Source organism: Dicentrarchus labrax, unplaced genomic scaffold (assembly GCF_905237075.1).
Source record: "Dicentrarchus labrax unplaced genomic scaffold, dlabrax2021, whole genome shotgun sequence".
NCBI lineage: Eukaryota > Metazoa > Chordata > Actinopteri > Moronidae > Dicentrarchus > Dicentrarchus labrax.
In genome coordinates, this window is record NW_026136714.1 from 6,177,374 (window position 1) to 6,198,633 (window position 21,260).

A 21,260-nucleotide genomic window follows, 5' to 3' on the forward strand; every position below is an offset into this window, starting at 1 on the left:
TTCTGCGTGGAAAGCCGCCCATGCGTAATGAGACGACCCGCTCCGCCATTCTCAATTCTCCGACGCCGTTGGCTCTGGTGTGCGTATTATTTTCAATATTGATGCATATTCAGTGGGTAGATTTGCATTACATACTTATCGCTCAGTGTTTTTTTTTACATCTGTATGCGTGTTAGAGGTAAGGACGTTGTTTGGTCTGTTATAGCGATTACATTTACTGCCTAAAAAATCTCAGACTTCGTATTCAAATTGAGGGTTGATGTGATACAGACTGCAGTGTGGCACGATACCGGCGGCATTGTGGTCTTAATAGTTGAGATGTTTAAAAAAAAAAAAACTGAATGATGTAAATCGGCGAAAGCCTTTGAATACTCTAATACAGCATGCATGAACAAAGAGCTCTCTGGTGGGCAAACAATAGAGGAGATTCCGAGGTAAGGAGGTGGTACTTTAACACAGAGACGGCTGGCTCCTAACAAGAGAATGACACGGGTTGTGTGGAAACTAATAACCAAAAAGTCTCCTGCCCGGTTTGTAAGAAATCCAGTGACGCAGCGCTGACATTTAGACTACAATTGCTCAGGCTGTCTCCTCCGGTGTCCGTGCACGCGCACAGTGGTGTCAGGGACGAGCGCGCGCATGAGAGTGCAGTGCGTTTAGAGGAATATATCCACAATTATCACATAGTATAAAATAGAAGACAGACATTTTGATTTAAGCATCCCCGCTTTGTCATTCAGTCTCTTCCTCTCTACAAACCCCCGCGCTCACTGCGTCTTTGTGGTCCTCCCCGGATAAAAAAAAAAAAGCCTGTCCTGGATCAAACATCTTTAACTTACCTTCCAGTTAACAAAATCCACTGGTGCCCGCGGTCCTTGGTTACTTGCGACGTTTCTAAGCAAGTTGGTGGGACGTTTTCCAGGAGGGCAAACTTTCTGGTGTATCAGCCACGGCAGATCCAGTCCCTATAGGCTACTCCCCTCCTCATTGAACCTTGCTCTCGAACTGCTCGTGGCTCAACACCACTGGTCAGGCTGGCTCACGTAAAGATATTCAAAGCCACAGGAGTCCGTTACCCCACCTATGCTGGGCTAGTCACTCTAAAGAAAGTCATATTTACTCATTACTTGGTCTTGGGTATTAGAATATGGCGTTACATGTGTGTTGCTCACTGTGAGCTTAAATAATCCAGTCATCCATCCTCTGTTGTGTGGCTCACCTTTCTTTCACCACCTCCCAACATAGAGAGGGATACACCTCACCCTCGTTTGCCTTCAAAAAATAAAACCAAGTTAGCTCGTAAATGAGTTGCATTGGGTGTGTTTGACTTTTTTTTGTTAAAGGCAAAAACAAACTGCAACTCTTCCAATGAGATGTGTTTTTTTTTTTTTTTTTTTTAATGGCGAGGTGAGAGGAGCTTTTATAGGAAAGGGTCGGGGAAGGTGATATGAGGTGGTGGTTTAGATGATTTAACTAATGTAACCTGTTATTCTTTCCATTGGTGTGCGTAATCTGACTCAAAAAAGAATCAGGGTTGAGTAATTCGTTAACATAATTTCTTTCTCGGAACTGTAGACCTTCAACACTAGCAGGGTAAATCACATGAGCTCTGTATCTTTTAAAACCACCATATTTGTGCTCTTCACCATAGACTGTGTAGGGTTCAGAGTTTGCTGGGGCTGGAGAGGAGGACAGTCCGCTGTTCACTGATCCTCATTTGAATGTATAGGAGAGACACAATTTCTGGACTCCGGGTATTCTCCCTGTCCCTCACTTGTATTTAATATAACGGCGTTTTGTGATAATTGAGCCATCAGGCCGCATGTTCGAATCAAAGAGAAACATCGGGGTTTTTTACAGATTCTAAAGAGATAAGACGATGGCCTTTAAAACAGAGGCAAACAAAATAAGACTTTTAAAATTAAAAATGTTTATTTCTATATCAAAATGCTCTCACATTGAGGTGTAACGAGAGCCAAAAAACCCGGCTACCAGCACATTTGATAAAACATTTAATTCAAAACGAGGCAAGCAAAATAAGCGTGGAGCGCAATTTTCTTTTCAGAAATCATCAGTGAGGCAAAAAGTCATATATTAAAATACATATCCCCCCCCTCCCTCAATTTTTAGGCCAGACATAAGCCCACGGTGCAGTTTGTAATAACAGGCGAGCCTCGTCTGGCACTAGAAACAGTATTTGAAATTGGTGTAATGAAACACCTCCAAGTTAAAGAAGCAGCCAAGCTATTTTTTTTAATAGCATACCTGTAGTTGTAAAGGTGTGAGGCGTCTCCTGCCATCCACCGTGCACCGATTGTACACTTTTTGTCCTTTTAGGGGACAAACAGACATAAATCCATAGCTTATATGTGTATGTGAAAGCTTTAGTTGTTTAAAATTATTATTATTATTATTATTATTATTATTATTATTATTATATCTTCCTGTGTGTTGCTTTTACTTGACATTACAGATCAATTTTTAAAAACCGCTCCTTAAACAATAATGTGTACATTTAAATGATCAGGGAGGAATATTCTATCTCACACTGCCACTAACATGAGAAACCTTCGTGCAGCAGTTACACAAGCTTATTTATGTCTGTTCGATCTACATGAATAGCTTGGAGACTGAGGATGAGGATGAGGAGGGTGAAGGTTGGGGGGGAGTTCGACTAGACGACTAAATGGTGACATCTAGTGGTGATTTTGGAGAATGTCGCTGATGAAAACGTGGCCATCCTCCTCGGTCACTGGACTTCATGCACATCTGCTGGCGCCGCCACCTCACCCACCTCTAATCATACACATTAATGCGTGTAAAATTTCATACACAATACATGCAAAATCTTTAAAAAGTATTTTTGTTGAAAGTCTAAATTGCTACAGTCCGGTATGATAGGATGTTACACTGAACAGATCATACAAAATAGGTAAAATTGTAGCATAAACTGGAATATGGTCATGAAAGGCCACTTTCGTTACTGTTTTGGGTCTTTATTTATTGGGTTTCTATTTATTTCTATTTCTATTTTTTCTATAAGCAAATTTAAACACATCGTCCCTATTTTTTTTTATTTGGATTGAGAATTTAATAAGCTTATTCTTCCATATTCTCACACATTTTCTGACCTCACTCTTGGCTTTTATTTCCCCTCGTATCCGTGGAGTTTAACAGGAGATGGATCACATTTAAGAAACCTGTGTGCCAGTTCAAACGGAGGCGTGTCTTGCATCATTCTGACCTTTCGGGAAACTGTGTGAGAAGTGTTGTCGCAGTAGATGCTTTCTGACAGATAATAAATTATATTGTGCCAACAGTGACTTTATCAGCCTTCTTCACCACAGGCTCCTGGAATCAACCCTTCAAAATCACGAAAATGTAATGAAGCAGTAGAGGAGGACTTCATGTAGTGCGGCCTAATTAAAACCTGCGGAAACGCGCTACAGTAACCCAGGAGACAGTTTAGAAGAATTCATACACCACAGGGCTGCCGCGATAAAAAAAAATACCATAAATTATAAAAGCACAAAAGTAGCTGTTTAGCAGCATAAACACACACACATCCCGATCTGAATATTGCAGCGATACACACATAAAATATTCCGTTACAGTAATGTCATATAAGTACCGTAAATCATAGACTAGACTTATTATAGAGTGTTTTTGAAGAGAATAATTATAAAAAGCTGTGGAATGTGAAAATATTAATGATTTCGTTATCTTCGATTTTGTTCATATCGAGTAAAACAACAGCAGCCTAATGATGAAGGTGCGTTACGTTACTTCTGAGATAAAACTACTTCTTTGAGACGTTGTAACCCTGATCTTTGATTTAAGTTTTTTTCTTTTTTTTTTTTTTTCTGTTTCTGGGTGTTTTAAAAAGAAAAGAATCGCCACCAGATATATAACAGCATAGATGTACTAAAATAAATAAATAAATAAATAAATAAGACTAGATGAAGATGGATAATCTAACTGCTAAATGAATCATTTACCGGAGTTTAATTGAAAGAATTACTTTGCTGCATTGTATTGTTTCCTAAATTGAAATTGAAAAAGAAATGAATCACAGTGATAGAATTAAATTGATCACAACGATTAAAATGTTTAAATGACTGTTTACTTCTACAGGTGACATTACATTTACAGTTTTTTTTTCAGTAAACGCATCAATAAACACGTGTCCTTTTTTTCTCCAAATAATTGAATCTAATTGACGGGATTTATAGATTTAAAGATGGCACGATGCTCCCCGAGTTTCTAAATATGTGTTCTGAACCTGAAATGAGTTTAAAAAAGAAAATGTCTTTACTTCAAGCTTCGTTTTAAGCCTGAAAGGGAGGAACTTTTGACCACCTTTTATTTTGGTCACCTTTTATTGATATGAGCCAAAACAGCAGGCCTACATAAACCAGACTGACGAGAGGAAAAAACAATAACCCTATAGAAATCATAGATATTATAGTTATATTAAGTTGCAGTAGGAACACTTCGGGGGGAAAAAAGGTTCGAGAAGCTCGATATCGAATTGCAAAGACATGGATGTTTCTACAGTAAAACATTTATTTTTGTATTACCTAATGTAAGTGATAAGCACTTGAAAGAAACACTTGGTGCTGCAGTCGGTATAGAAATGTACAGTTCGCAGAAGAAACACAAAGGCCTATAAAAATACGCCCAGTTGGGATCAAATGTGTCTTATTTTTTTTCAATAAGTGTTGTTGCATGTTGACAATCTGCTGCAATCACCCTGTCATCTCTTAATAAATGTGTAACTGTCGTTACTGATTATTGTTTGTACTGATTATTGTATTTTCAGAAGTCAGAAATGAGCCATTATAATTTAATCCGCAGTTCTTAACAGATCTACAATTTATTTGCGTCAGACATTCCCACCTGTGTTTTGAGGAAATCACAAAAAAAAAAGAAAAGAAAATCATGGATTTTACAGGATGAGCTCCTCCTTCCTATTTCTATCTTTTCTCTTCTTTTCTCCTTCTTTTATTTAGGGATGAATGAGATATGTTCTGGAGTAGGCCTATTTGTGTGTGTTAGGGGAATATTTCACACCTCTGTAATTTGTAGGAGCAGATCACTGTGTTTGCATTGTTTATGAACCTGTTTTTTCCCTGTGAATTTAAGGTCCATGTGTATTGTGTATAGCACAATGTATCACTGTGAGAGATGATGCCACTGTAATGTTAAGTGAGATAAACCTTGGCTTTAAATGTCAAATAAATGTCTTCAGTATGAATACTTATGTTAAAAGGAAATGGAAAGAAGAAAATGTGAAAATGATGCCATTGTCATTATTTCAATGTCATGCAGTTTATATTATCCTATTCTGTGGCACCATGCACTGACTTCCATTCATGGCAGACGTTTGTTTTGATATGTTGTTTTTTGAGTTTGTGCAGTATGAAAGTAACTTTTATAGATGCATGCAGAAACAAGTCAAACACAATGAAATCACACCAAGTCACATCAGGATAACTAAGAAAGCCAGTAACTTTACTGAAATCTCTGCAAAATACAAATAGCCTTTCCCTCCAGCAGAGGAGACTTTTATTTCATCCCCATACGTTTTCACTACATACAGCTGAATCAAGTCCCTTGAGTTACAGAGATGTGGATTTAATTTAATACCATCTTAGTCTCAAGTGGCGACAAAGGCCAGCTTATGCCGCTGAAAGCCGCTCTTGCGTTCCAGAAAACATTAGTTCCAAACCTCCCCCATTTTCAGGTTTATACAAGCTACATTTGATACTACAGACTGACTTTTTTAAGCATTGTAACATATTACTCTTTTTTTTTTTTTGGATTCCTTTTCAGCTTTTGAATACAACTTAAATAAACCACAAACACGGTGGAGCAACAAAGAATCCCATGTGAATGTAGGGACCTTAAGCAATGGTATTACATGGTTATTACACATGGCTGTACAGTTGTATGGTCTCCCCTTTTCACTGCAAGTGACTTTATCAAAACATCAGCTGAGGTACTGCTTGGGTCAATTTTGAGGTACCAACATTTATTCTATTATAATAATGACAAAGAACAACTGATCAACAGGTGATGAAAAAGAATGGCTTCAAATTTAACAAACACAAAAAGAAAAAAGAAAAGAACAACATAAAGATATGAAGACAAGTTTTCTCCATGTCTTTGGTTAAAATTATTGTCAAAACTACAGCACTCTAATTAACCATCAGGACACGTTGGCATTATTTCAATCAGTGAGCAAGCACGATAATAAGTGTGTAATGTGCTCTGATCAAGTGGACAGCAAGCATGCGTTTCACATGAGGCCTGACTGATTCCGCTGACTGAATAACAAATTGTAAATACAAAATAAGTTTTTCTGTATAACCTCTTCAATGCAATGCACAGGGGGGGGACAAATGTGCGACAAAAAAAACAAAACAGGTAAATTATTGTGGTTGGTACTGACAATGCAGCTTGATAGCTAAAGCTACATTTGACTGACTGAGATTGAAATGTGAAACCAATTGTACATTTGAGCAAATTCTTTTATTGTCTTGTTTCAATGCTTGCAAAAACCATAAATGAATGTGAAAATAAAAGTTGAGTTTACAACACAGAAATGCCACTGGCTTTGGTTTCTCCACACTTATGCTGCCTGAAACATCATGTTTATTTTTTTTCTCAACCTTTTTGTATTGAATTTTAAAAAAAGAGAAGAACACCATTATAGAGGCTCTGCCCCTGTTTGACTACACAGACTGTATACAGTAACAACATAGTGAACCTGCATGAAATATGCACATAGAAATATCATAACACTTAAGTGACAGCAGATACGGGAGTGGGAGGCAGAGAGATATGTGGCTAGTTTCATTGTTTAAAAAAGAGAAAATCAAAACAGCTATTTATTTAAAATAAACAATTGTGCTTCTTTCATACCAGCATGATCAATTTTTGTCCTCGTGTATCTGTCGCTGAGCTCTCAGTGACATGTTGAAAATGATGTGGAAACCTGTTTTGAAGAGTGGAACGTGAGGAGTCACAGGACGACACAGAATCAAATTAAGTTTCCAAATGATCAGGGATAATTACTCACAATGCACTTGCAAAATTATATTACATAAATATGATTAAAAAGAAAATTGTATTGGATCTGGGCTTGTGCAACATCTTGAGCAGCTGAGATTGTGGTGAAAATTTCAGTTGGAGCAGAACACTGATAATGTCAAAAACATGATTTTATGAGATTAACTATATTAAATTAGTCAATTAAGCTTAAGAATGAAAAATCTGATGCATTAAAATGCAATCTAGACGTGGATTGAGGGTCAGTCATATTTCTTTATCAGCGTGACAGTCATGTACATCATGTGTCAACTTTTATTTCTGTGTCATCCCCAGTTCCAGCCTCATGACATTTTCCACGAACAGTTGTTTTTTTCAGGATTCAGGCCTGTCTTTCCTCCGTCACACAAACCCGGGCAATGCTTTCCAGCTGGTTTTTAAGGTTAGACTAAATACACCCCTGATCAGCACTGTTCAGGGCTCAAATGAAACAAACCAGACAACATGTGCAACTGCACATAGAAACTCCACTAAGAAACCAACAAAAATCATTAGTATATATATTTATATATTAGAAAGCTATACACAAGCATGTTAATTTCACAGATTTTTTTTAAAGATTCTTAATATTACCATTATTATATATAATTAGAAATACACGTTTAAAAACAAACCTCTACAAAGATAAAACAGTTCAGCAAAGCATTGGATCTCAGTCTGTTTTTCATGGCTTAGGGCTTCAGAGCCCTGTCATTTCCCCTCTGGATGAACTATCCATCTCTTATTAGCAAAGCTATCAAAAAACACATTCTGGCTTATAGAAACTACAAAAAGCCACAAAAATGCTTTGCATTGTATTCCTTTCATATGAAAATATAAGCAAGTGTATCGTACAATTGTTTTTTATTTTTCCTTTTTTCGTTTATTAACACTGAATATTAATACTAGATCCAGAGTTTTCTTGATTACACTAACGTAGCTCTTAGATCAAAGGGTGGTCCTCGCTCAGCTCTGTTCTTTAAGGGAGCGCTAAAATCATCAAAGGTTCCACATGTCTAGCATTGGGTCTGCCTGTTTACCTGTACAATCCTTCAAATGTTGCATAATAGCTTTTTCATTTAGTGAGTAAATAAATCTTGTAATGTCTGGCAACTTTTGACCCCTGCCCTTCCCCCCTTGACCCTCTATTTACATAAATACGTTGAACCTGCAACATGACATCATCTAATGTTAACACACATTTTTGCAAGGGAGAACTGCAGAGAAGGTATATAGCAATGAAACTGACACTGTACACATGTATTGTTTGTCCAACTCAAGTGCTAAGGTGTTTTCCACTGGACACACTCACTCTCATGTTAATGTTTTTTTTTTCATTTTTTTGTCTCTAGTCACTGATATATCGCTGAGGCAAAGTGTAAGTACGTTTTATGAAACAGAGTACCTGACTATTTTTTTTGTTTATTTGTTGATATGCATATATGTACACATACACACACGTGTAAAGATATATGCATACGTGATTCTTTTTATCCACACACAATACAATTTATGCATAGTTCCCCAACAAAAATACCCGCCGGTCCCATCCCAACCAACACCCACCCTCCCAAACCCCCATTACAACACCCCACTGGTTTATATAATGTCAATATGTATAGCACACACACACTCAGCAAAAAGAAAAAAAAAGAAAATAAAAAAAAGGAAAAGAAATTACAAACATATTTTTGAAAAGGGCTGTCCCTTTTCATTCCTTCAGCGTTAAAGAGATAAAAGGACATGGGGTTGGGTGGTGAGTGACTCGTGATATCGAGTGAGAGGAGGAAGAGGAGGGAGTTGATTGGGGGGCATTGTAACGCTGCGTTGTCGGGGGCTCAGGGCAACTCGGGGCACTGCCGGGGTGAGGATAGAGCTATCATGTTGCCCATCCTTCTGACAGGCGCACCCGTTTGATGGAGGGGCTCTCGCGCTCGTCCAGGGCGGGCCGGGCCAGTCCCAGAGGTGAGTGGAACTCATTCCTGTGCTCATCGCGGTCGCTGCCCTCGTGGGAGCTGCTACAACTGCTCAGGCTATCAACAGGGGAGCGCCCCGAGTCCTGACGGGACGAGGGGTTCTGGGGAGGTGGTACGCCGCCACCGTAGCCCCCCGGTGTGCTGCTGGTGCGATCTCTAGGAGGAGAAACAGGTTCGGACTTGATGTGCAGGCTTTGAGCAGAGGGCAGGGAGAGATTTGAACCCTGACATAAGTGAGAGCTAGAGCAATTTCTGTAGGAAGGAAAGGAAACGCAAGGGGTTACAGAGTTACAGAGCAAGAATTAAGAGTGATTTTGAAATCAGCATGCACGCACGCACGCACGCACACATCCTCATTAAAACAGGGAGGTGCCATATTTGTGGTGGACCTTGCAAACGAAGGTTGAAAACAGTGAGGGACTCTTGGCGTTTCAAAAAATAATCTCTAGTGATAATTTACTTGTTACATCATGCATCCGCACAACACCTCAAATTAAGTCCAATGCACTCACCCTAGCTGGCCAAGGGCTGAGTGCTGCATGTTCTGAAGGTGTTGCTGTTGCCAACCACTCATTGAGCCGAGGTGAAGGGAGCTGCCGCTGTTGAAGCCAGACAGGGAGGACAGATCTGCGCTATTCAGGGAATACTCTGTGTACAAACACACACAAAAAGGGGGAAGAGGAGGATGTAGATTATAGGTTGTTCAAAGAAGTTCAAACAAAGTTGCAAAGAGAATGCAGCTCTGGTAAATGCTGCTGTGATCTTACACAGATGTGTTAGTTGGTGTGACAATAGCACCCTCTGCTGTTAGTTTGCTTGTATAACACATTTTGGGAAGGTTCACAAGAAACATATTTATTTGAAATGAGTCAGATTATAATTTTTTACTGGTGCATAACATCTAAACCAAATATGGTTTGGTTATGTTGTTTGGGTAAAGTAAAAGATAAATGAAAATATACTACATTATCTATAACATTTAAGATGAAAGAGAATGAGCCTGTGTTAATGGAGAAATAAAAATTGAATATATATATATACGTATGTGTATGTATGTGATACATACCGGTACCGTAAGAAGTAGAGATGGCAGATGGGTAACCGCCCATGCCTTGTCCTGGTAGAGTAGGAGTTGCTACTGATACCACTGGGGTGGCCAATGACTGAGCAGACTGAGAGTTGTTTATTCTCTGGTTCTGTGACAGGGAAAGAGAAGAAACAGAGAGCAAAAGAGATAGGAGAGGCTTGAGAACATGAAATCAATTCCCAGACAAAACAAACAAAAAACTGCAATAAAACCAAGAAAGATTTTTTTTTATTTTTTTTTCATTTCTTTCTTTCACTCAACAGATGCTGAGAGAATGAATGTGATGCCAACTTCTGGGGAAATTAATCACTTGACATGCGGCACGGCTGAACCCTGCCAACCCTATCATTTACCACCCTTTCCGAGGGCCCACTGTCGCTATAGTAACACCATCGGTCTCCACAGCAACGCAGGGTAGCGACGGCAAGGGAGAGGCACTTTACTGTAGCAGAGGGGAGGGTTTGGCAGGAAAGAATGGAGGTTTGATGCAAAATGAAAGTGTACTCTTTTGTTGCCCTCCATTTCTACATTCGGAGTAATAAAAGCTTTAAGCTGTATGGGTGCAACATAAGACTATATGCAGGCGAAAAGATAAAAGGATGGAAGGGAGGAGTAGATATACACAAGGGCTGAGGCAGAAAAGAGGCCAGGCTGCTTTTACTCTGACACACCACTGGATGGCACTATGTACCCTCACAAAATGTCATGTGAGGTGACATTGGAGCCTTCAGCAGAGTCAGCAACAATAAAGGTAAAGGTTTCTCTGGAGTCGGGACCGCTTTTCTCAAAAACGCTGTATCTAGCTGTAATAGTCTCAGTAGTGATAGCAAAAATTGAATGCAAATTAAGAGGTTAGACTCGGGCGGCTGCTACGCTCTCAGCTCTATGAGGCACATTATGCTCTCGACAGCTCTCTTTCTGAAGTTTCTGATTCTTAAGGCCTTGTTAGGGTTGTTTTGATTTCTAAATTTGAGTGGCAGTCTGACTTACCAATAGCAGATCGACATCCTCAGACTGACGGCATTAAAAGGGGAGGGGTAATAAATTCAAATTAGTGAATGTGAGTTAGAATATAGTAGTGGTGACTAAGTGTGGATCTAGAGATGGGGCTGCTATAGGACCGACCCAATGGAAACAGAACTAATGTGAAAAGAGGATGCTAAGAACTATTGTAACTACAGTAACGTAACACACCTCATTAAAAAGGAACGAGAAGGGAAAGAAATATCGGGGCCTATAAGCACCAACATACGCACACAGACACAGCAGAGGAAGTATGTCTGACAGTATATCAGACTTGGGGCATAAGTACATTTTTAAAGAAGGGTGTCGTTTAAGAAGCTGCCAAAGTACGTGAGAAAACCACAAAAATCTCAAGATAATCAACCCAAGTCTGATATGAAGCGATGAAAGCGGCACAGAGGACATGAAAAGAAATATACAATAGCAAACAAACTGTAGGGAAAAAGGGCGGGGGAAGGAGGAATGATGACAAGAAAAGAGGGACAGAAAGATTACTTACAATGGAGGGCATATTGTTCTTGGCACCAGGGGGGATGAGCACACGTAGGTCAGGTTTGCGGTTGTTCATGCCTAAGTTCATGGGTGGGGGAGACTTAGCCTGCATGTTCTTGTTCATGCCACCTGGAGAGACCAGCAGACCTGGCGAGTTGCGGTGGTTCCCATATCCATTTCCTGGGAGAGCAAAGAAATGTTTGGGAGAAAGAGGCAGAGAAACATTAAATATACTAGTTTTCTTGAATGACATTTGAACCAAAAACACAGTTACGTGTTGTTTAACTTGTTTCAAAAGTTGAATGTTGGACATAACGTTGTCCATAACATCTCCACTTCCTGTGGCAGAAGTTTTATTAGCTCACCAGTGGAACTGACTTATAAATGGAAATGGTACACATACAGTTTCTGCCTTGATAATCACCGCTGTTTGCTTTATAGTCATACACTGACAGCATCCACTTGAGGGGACCTCACCCTCCACCTCTGTCACTGTCAGTTAAGTCTACATGTGCTCTGCAACAGCCAGTGAATCGTGTAAAAACATCTAATTACGGGCAGCAAGACCACAGAGGGATGGGGCCCATCATTTGACCCTCAGAGTTAAACACGTGTGGTTCCTCCAGACAAAGACCCTGCCTTGGGGTTGCCACCAGATCTGCATTCCCGTAAGTACCGAGGGCCAAGTGCAGCACCCATTTCCTCCTCAAAAACCGGTGGGGCAAAATCCCAGCAACATCATAAAAAAAAACTGAGAGTGGAGCATTCTTTCAAGCAACATAGTCTTTGTTTCTAACCCAATCCCGCAGGCTGTTTTTCCCCTTACTTCTCCTTCCTTCTTCCAAGGGGTAGAACACAGGGCACTGTGTGGACGTTCCCACTTGAAAGAAGGGCAGGAATTATACGTTAGACATAAATGAATTTCCTAATCATATACTCCAGGGGAAAATGAGTCGCAGATGTCTTCCTGGGCAATTTCCCTCGCTGATCTTTGTTTAATTTGAGAGCGAGGTTTTTGTTGTTTGGAAATGAAAAGTCTCAAAAGCTCAATTTGAACAATCTGAAGAGTAAACGACCGCTAGCGGTGAGAGAAAATGAGGCCGACAGAAAACGAGAAAAACTGTGTGTTTGACTGCTGGTGTGTGTGTGTGTTTGTGCGTCTGCTGGCATGTGTGATGTGCAAGCTTGTATAAGTTGATGTTAACAACATAGACTTTGTGTGTTATTGTATGTTTGGCTGTATACAATTTTTGCATGTGCATGATTCTATATAAGTACAATTTTTCTGTCACACTGAGTGCGCATAAGCACAATATGACTTGAGACTCTATGAGACATGCTGTATGACTGCTTTTGCATGAGCCATGCATATGGATGCACGTGTGTGTTTTGTATTGGACCCTCTTAGTTCCAGTGTCAATCTCACATTAGCAAAGAGGCAGCTGCCTCTTCAGTTTTCCCGCTCTCTCATTCTCATGGCTGGCCCTTTGTGAGATTGAGTGGGTGCATGTGGAGATAGATGAATGAGACCTCACACACACATAAAACACACACACACAGCACACATACGCACACTTTAGTAAATAACCCAGCAGGAAGTACATCAGTGTTTCTGTACAGATGAATAAAAAAGAGATTGAGCTATAGAGAGACATTAATACACACTTTGGTCAAGATGACACGGACTTCATCTTGGTGACAGTTAATCAGACATCTGTGTATTGCCACCCTGTGGAGATGGCTGCAGTCCAGTCAATTATCTGCTAGATGACTATGATCATGAGTGGCATAGGCCAGTCCTTAAGCACTTCAAAAGTAAAATCATTAGCTAATTAAGCTAATGAAGCAAGAACTATGACTCAAACTCTCTATTCTGTAGCCTGATCACCCTGATTTTAGGACGGCTCCATTCAATAGTGACACACTGACTCACTCGACTACGAAATCAGCTGAAGACATGATATCCATAGCTCATTTCCACTCTCCTCCTCTAATGCTACTATGCATGGCCGTGCTGCGGCGCAGGCTGGCGCCAACCGTTTAGAGGAAGTACCAAAATGAAACACAGCCCAGCCAGGAGTCTGTTGTGCTACTGTGTAAAACTCACACATAGGACAACATCTGATCTGAGATTCAGATAAACAGCTTTTTGCTATTTCTGAGGTGTGGGAGGACAAGTGAGGTCAAAGCTGAAGGATTGCAATCTGTCTCTATAGGTGCCATGGTTACAACTTAGCCCACTTTGAGATGCATGTGTTTGACAAGCCCCCCCCCCCAAGAGTGTCATTCTCTCTCTCTCTTTCCACACACACACACACACACACACACACACACACACACACACACACACACACACACACACACACAAAGGAGAGGTGTGGTTAAACTTGTACATTTTACTGTTACTGAACAAATTTCTGATGTCCTGTTGTGGTCTAACAGGCGCACTCCATTCTATTCCCCATACACACACACTCTTCCGTTGCGGTTTGGCCAAATGTGCATTCAACCCTGAATTCTCCAACTGAACTAAGGTGTCACACTCACGCTTACAAGTTGTACAGATGGTGTGAGGTCCTGCCAAGATTGAGACACACATTGTTTGATCTGCTGAACCTGACTTGTTGTCAGTTCTTGTGTGTATTCTTTTTAGCTTATATTTCTGTGTGATTTTGACCAGCGATGTCTTATAGATGTACCTTCTATGTAACTCATTTGAGGGAGTAATTGGTGTGTGATCAAGGTGAGAGGTGACACGAGTTTCTTGTTAATTCCTCGCAGTGCTATGGTGAGCAGAGTGCTGATCGGGGCAGAGATGACAGCTGCATAATTGCACAAATGGAGGTGGGAGGTTTTTTACAAGGCCTTGGTCCAGAGCTCCCTTCATCGGCTCTCTTTCTCTCTTTCACTCACGTTCTGTCTCTTTCCTCACCTCGTGCTCTTGCCCAGCCAGCAAAGGAGTTGACAGATTGAACACATACTGTATATAAATGAGCGAACATACACATGCACGTACACACTGCCCACAATATTTCCATAGAACGAGACATGATGACTCAGCCTTTCAGTAACATGCCCTATTTGCACTGGACTAGAATTACCTGGGGAACTCGCGTGATTTAGACTTTACCCCCACGTCTGGGTTTTGTGCGGCACATTTGCACAAGATAAACAAAAAGTCTGTGTTTCAATTAAATTTACAGGCCAAATCCCATGGATTATCTTCAGATATGATTGAAACATAGCGCATCTTCAAGCTAATGCTGCAATGAAAGGGAACTCTTAGGTTTGTATTTTGGGAAGTCAAGTACATGATATGTTTGGAGTTCCAGTAGTTTAAGTCATGTAACAAAAATGGACCTTGCCTTGTTCCCTTTTAAAAATGGAGAAGGATCCATGCTTATTTCCACTTCAAAATTATTAATAACTATCTATCTATCTATCTATCTATCTATCTATCTATCTATCTATCTATCTATCTATCTATCTATCTATCTATCTATCTATCTATCTATCTATCTATCTAAATTTAAAATATCAGAAGACCTATCTTTGGTAAAATAGGGTAGGTAATCAGCGGTGGAATTATAACTTTACAAATTGGGGACTTGGCAGACTCTTACAGGATTAAGACACAAAAGACTTCTGCAATCCCTCTAAACTACAGGAGGACCCCAGGTAATGTTAATGCCATGTGATTTGGGCTTTAAAAGCTGTAATTTTCTCTCTTTATGGACAGTGGAAACATGACATCTGAGGCACAAAGGAGGTGTTGTGTTTATGTGCATGTCTGAACCACACGCACACCCACAGACACGCACAAGGCCCCTCCTATGTCACTTAGGCCACACCACTTAAGACACTCACCCAAGGGCCAGACAGCTACTTGTATCAGCTTATCAAAACTTAAGGTGAGGAGGAGAGGAACATTAGAACAATCTCTGCGGTGCCACAGTGGCTAGGCCACCTCACACTGAGTCACTTAGAGGAACATCATTAAAATGGCTGACCAAGTTCACAGAACACTTCCATCTGTGTTCCCCCACTATTTCTACTTAGCACACATGCTTCTACCATCAGTGGATATTCATGACTGGGGTTTCCCCCCCACATGCTCTTAGTCTCTCCCCCTAGATGAGATTTAAGGGAGCTTTGAATGGAATCTTTTAGCTCCTACATGACTCTCTCCATGTCGTGTTTTTCGCCGCTGCTGAGCGACACACAGCTCTCACAGTGCGCCTCTGTTCCTTCGGTGCGGTGACACAAAGACTACATTTGAAGCATGCTCTGCAGCACGCCGTCGACGGAACACACGCCACAACAAATGGTCCTGTTGTGTGTGTGATGAGTGACCAGACAGAGAAACCAGCCATTGACCCCTTGTGATGGAGCCCTAGGGGCCAGACAAGGCTGCCCAGCTGTGCTCCACTGACCCCCCCCCCCAATCTCCATTTTTACACTGTACGTTAAGTCTGTAAAATTTAACCCTTAGACAGGAGACTCTTTGCCATAAACTTGGGCCAGGCATGTCCTCAGGGACAAAGCCATTGACACACAGAAGCTAACACATAAGATTTCTTACACATGTTCCTGAAACATGGGTTGCTCCACTCTCCATGGGATCATTATGACATGGTGAGCCACTCCAAACACTGAATTAATTTGGTTGCAGACATATGCTAACAGTTACTGTGTAGCAAGTCTGTGTGGCAAAGCAAGTTGCTCAAAATTGGTCATTCTGAATTTACACCCAAATCCAAATCCAAGACGCGGTAGGAATGAAGAGATGCCTCATCATTCAGAACTGAGAAAATTCTAACTGTACATTCAAAAGTCCTGTCAGTCAGTCTGCTGCTTCAGTACATAATGCAACTTTATTTCTGTTTCCCCCCACTTGTTCGACCATTTTATAGCTGAACGCAGGCAGGATGTGTCACAGTCCCAGCACTGGGCAAACATTCCCAGATGAACTCCACGACCACTAACATCAACACATCATGGACAAAATCTCCACTTGGGTTTGGGTTACTATTAGTCATGCATTTTATGGCCCACAGTGGGTGAGTGGGTGCCGCGTATGTGTATGTGTGCGTGTGTGTGTGTGTGTGTGGGAGTATGTGTATGTGTTAGCAGACAACTGTGTGTGAGAAGAGGAGGCCATTCTTACCAGCACTGGTGCCTGCGCCAGTGGTGAGGTCAGCACCCATGAGGCCACCTGAAAGATGAAAGAGAGAACAGAGCAAAAGAGAGAAAACCATTAGAGGATAGACACCCACGTAATATCCACTATCCCTCCTGTCTCTTACCTTGCTGGCCTTTCAGAAGCTAGCTCAATTTAATCACAATCCAGTGTGCGTGTGTGTGTGTGTTTGTGTGTGTGTCAGTATATCAAATGTGTACTGATACCAGAAGTAATACTGCTTCACACTCAAACCTTAACACTCTGAGCAACTGGACACTGCGAATGGATACATTAAGCTGCCGTCCAAGAAAAATGACACATTATTATTTTTAAGCCATGTGAGGTGGAAGAGTGGGAGGGTCCAGAACGTGTGCGGTTTGGTGTGGATGCTGCGAGCGCCAAAACTCATATTTAGTTTGTGCTGGCGCTTCTAGCATCCAGTTGTAATGACAGGGTGAGGGTGTGGGCAGCAGCCTTTAGACCAGAGGGACAGAAAAAGGACTTTGGACAACAATAACAAACCAACAGGCCTGATTTGCTTATGTCACCAGCAACTCAATGCCTATACATAGGGCCAGACATCCCATGTGTAGAACCTCACACTAAATCAACGAGACTGTGGGCTGGGACTTAATATGATATTAAATCATCAACTTACTTTAAACAAAATACTGAGCAGGCAATATGTGAATATATACCGGAGGGGGATGACTTTAGATTCATTCACTGGCTTTAGGTGGAATATTGAGGGTAGCTGTCATAAAATAAATTGCGCATTTTATGTGTGTGTCTGTTAGCGTGGCTGACAGGTACACACACAGCTGAGAAGACAGACAGATGGGATAACGGCATGTACATGGGTGCATGAGTGCCTGTAAGGTCTTGCCTGTATTACCTGCACTGGGGGGTCTGTGAGTAACTCCGGGAGACATGCTGTTTCTCTGTAGACCATGGTGAGCCAGTGGCAACAGGTTGTGGTTGCCTAGGGAACCACCAGGATGGCTGTAAATGAGATTGTTCTGGTTGCTAACGGGAATGGACACGGGCATGTCATAGTTCGATGGGGGCACGGCCTGCTGAGAAAGAGAGGGAGAAAGAGAGACACAGACACAAATTTGATTAGATACCGACGATTGCAGTGAGGGAACAAGCTAAAACAAGGTCTTTGAGTAAAGGAATGGACTTCGAAAGAGAAAAAGAGACGTGACAATTCAGAAACACTCCAGGAACACAAAGGAATTTTAAATCCTTTGACTGTCAACAGTGTTACTCCAGAAGCAGTCAAACACAAAAGAAAAAAGAGAGACAGCCAAGTTCAAAAGGACAAATGGACAAGTAACAATAGAGAGCCATGCATAGATGAACGGTACAAAGAACAACCGCTTAGAACAAAGACAGAAATTATATGACAGTATGGATGGTGAAAGGGAGCACTGCACAAAAATATCAAAATATAAGGGTAAGCGTCTAGAAAAATGCTTTCAGAGTTACTTAAATTGCCCCAAAGATGATATATGGGTTGGCAACACACTGTCATTACAACTTGATCCAGAATAGGCAGGTTACTTTGGAGGCTACTAATATCTTTATGTCTCTGACATGATGTGACATTTGTCATTGTGAAGGCAAAAGGTTTATCTGAGGAAATATCGTGATGTGGTCACTGCATTTATATTCCCCAAGATTCATTCCTGGTTTATTACATTTATGAAATAAGAAGGCTATGGTTTACTGGGAATAAAGCCAATGGCATCCCACTGTTCTAAAAGAGCTAAAGATAATTCAGTCTGTCTTCACCTCACTAAAAAAAGCCTGCAGTATTTCTTGCAAAAGTAGCTTCAAGACTGGAGAACTGTCTGCAATTAAGAATATTTTATTTTCCTGTCAAATGGAGCTAATGCAAAGTGTTTTTAAGTGGTAGACTCCGATCAGTCAGCAGTCTCATCAGGAACATGAGTAGAGGTAGCCTGCCGGCCCCGGGCGTCTAGTTTGTCATGTTTATTGTGTCACTTGGCAGAAGGGTTTAACCTTGGGAGTGCCCTGGAAGTGGTTGATCCTGCATGTTAGCTTTAGGAAGTAGAAAATAGGGCCCTAAATTACTGCCATGTGTCTCAGAGCCATGGAAGGAGCGCATCAGGGGGATCATCAGCCTGGCTTATGTGGAAGTGGGATATCTGCCTTAGCACTGCTTTCGTCTTCTTCAATTTTCTCCCTTTTGCTAATGTTCTTTTTGCAGGCCAAATATTATTCCAAAGTACAAAGACGATTACGTTAACCATATTTCATTGCGGGCCTCTGCACGTTTCGCTTTTATTGCAACTTTACACAGGAGTGGGCGAGCCAAAAGCTATCGATGCATTCTTTTATAACCAGTGAGGAGCTGTCTCTGTTTTTTTTTTTTTTTTTGAAGACTTTCAGTAAATTCTTCCATATCGAATTCCTTGTTGGAGTTTTTATACCTCATGACTTGTCTGTGCGGTGGGGGAGAGTGGGGGAGCTGTATCTGTGAGCACATTTGCATGTGCCCCATCGCTGGGTGTAAGGGCCCCGTCTGTAAGCTGTCCTTTAACTGGTGCCATCCTTCCTGTTTTCATTCATCTTCCTCCTCCGCCTCTCCCCACGTCCCCTCAACAGTCTCCTGCAATCCTGAGGCCCAGTGCTTGGCAGCCACCCTGACCACACACTGAACTGCCACTTGTTGTGTGCAGAGCCCCCCGCCAACGCCACCACCCCTGCTGTTCCACCCCCATCCCCACCCAGCTCCGATCCCAAACCCACTCCACCCCGCCACGCCACCCCAGCTCACTAACCCCTGCCATGCTTCTAACCACATCTCCCCCTGCTCCACGCGGCTTAGACACTACTGTTCTTCGCTGAATTATCTACCATGGAATTATCTCTTTCTCTGTACGGCTAGAGCACTAACCATTCCAATATGTTGCTTTCTGAATGAAGGGTAGGCTCAGTTTACATAGAAAGCAGCCTTTATGTTGTGGTTTCTGGCAGCTGGTTATAGATTAGATACTTCTTTGAAATTAACACTAATATAAATCAAGCAGCTGACATGTCTTTACATCCATTAAAAAAGATGCTGTGCTAAAGATGCTGTTAGGCTACTGAAGAATATCCCTTAAATTATTTCAGCAAGGACGAGAGATAATTGAGTTTTGTGAGGTACGGAGATAGGCTTAAGAGTGTTTGAATGTCTGCTACTGTTTCATTGCCACAGTGTCTGTCCTTGTTGCTGCGGGTGACTGAGCGCTGTGTTTTGGTGCAGGAAAAGGAAAAGCACATGCCGACCGCACCTCCCCTGAGAGCCAGGCAAGGCATTATGGGTAACGGGTTCAAGGAGGGAACCCAGTAAGGTTAAAATTTGTCACGAGAGAAAGTCTGCAATTACTATAGCAAAAATGCGTGCTAGTAATGGTTACAGTTATGTCAAATTAGAGGACCGTCTCTCAACTGTAATCAAGCAAAATCAAAGAACTGTCATTTCTTTCACTCTAAGTATACAACATGATCTCATTCCAGTTTTCCTCTCACTCTCACTTTGTGTATTTAGTCTAGTGGCAAACAATGGTGGTTAGCTGGGTTAGCTCAACATTTACTGGCCAGTCAGCGTTTGGTTAGCCTGCCGAGGGTGCGGCATAGTGTCAACCCAGTACTTACAGGTATCTTATGAGTTTTAATCATGTGATCAAACTCCTCGTTAATCTGTTTGTATTTCTCCTCAGTGCGTGGGGTGAGGATGAGAGCAGACTCGAGCTCCGGGCTCTCGCCGCCTTTGTTCTCCTTCTTGCTCAATGCCTGCCAGGTCCCACAACCAGAGACACGGAGACGGAGGGAGACACAGATGAAGGGACGGAGAGATGGGTGATGACGAAAACGAGGAGACAAGGACGAAGTGACAGAAAGCATAGGGGACAAAAAGGGAAAGAGAGGAAAGAAAGGTGAGAGGAAGGCTCGGGGTTCAATGAGAGGTACTTACACACAGTCTCTGTCTGCTGATCATCAGATCAATGTCCTCGTTTATTTTCCTGTACTTGTCCTCGGACTCGGGGCTGTGGCCGACCGAGTCGTCTGCGTCGGGGTCTGGGCTGTCACAGCCGTTTAGGCCCTTCTTTCTCAATGTCTGCAAACAGAGCAGTTGCACAACATAGTTGAAGGGCGTTGGGGTAGGGAACAGTAACCCAGGTGAACCCAGGGGGGGACAAAGGGTGATGAATTGTGAGGTGTTACCTGTTAGAATCAATCCTGACAAAGACAGGACCAATTAAAGGGAGTTTGGTAAATTATTATTTTTTTCTTCATTTATCTCAGTTTCTCATAGACAAAATTGTCTCTACGAGAAAATTGGGTCTGTTTCTGAGAAATTGTTCTCCCAAAGATCTTTAACCTTTTCAATAAA

The 21,260-nt window shown here is 41.6% G+C and overlaps 1 protein-coding gene across 7 annotated transcripts in view; it reads right to left on the bottom strand.

Annotated features, from left to right (window-relative positions):
• Positions 1-5,493: 5,493 nt before the first annotated feature.
• mef2cb (myocyte enhancer factor 2cb) overlaps positions 5,494-21,260 on the bottom strand; it is a 73,431-nt gene continuing 57,664 nt past the window's right edge. For 3 of the 7 annotated variants that reach the window (XM_051423764.1, XM_051423763.1, XM_051423762.1), the window contains 7 exons: positions 20,841-20,984; positions 17,748-17,928; positions 16,838-16,885; positions 11,678-11,850; positions 10,135-10,264; positions 9,581-9,716; positions 5,494-9,320 (listed from right to left, as the gene is read on the bottom strand). In XM_051423764.1, coding sequence (XP_051279724.1) covers positions 8,972-9,320; positions 9,581-9,716; positions 10,135-10,264; positions 11,678-11,850; positions 16,838-16,885; positions 17,748-17,928; positions 20,841-20,984 — 1,161 coding nt within the window. In that variant the 3' untranslated portion in view covers positions 5,494-8,971. Of the gene's footprint in view, positions 9,321-9,580; positions 9,717-10,134; positions 10,265-11,677; positions 11,851-16,837; positions 16,886-17,747; positions 17,929-20,521; positions 20,660-20,840; positions 20,985-21,260 lie in introns of all 7 variants that reach the window. The other 4 variants (XM_051423768.1, XM_051423767.1, XM_051423766.1 and 1 more) reach the window with 4 other exon arrangements.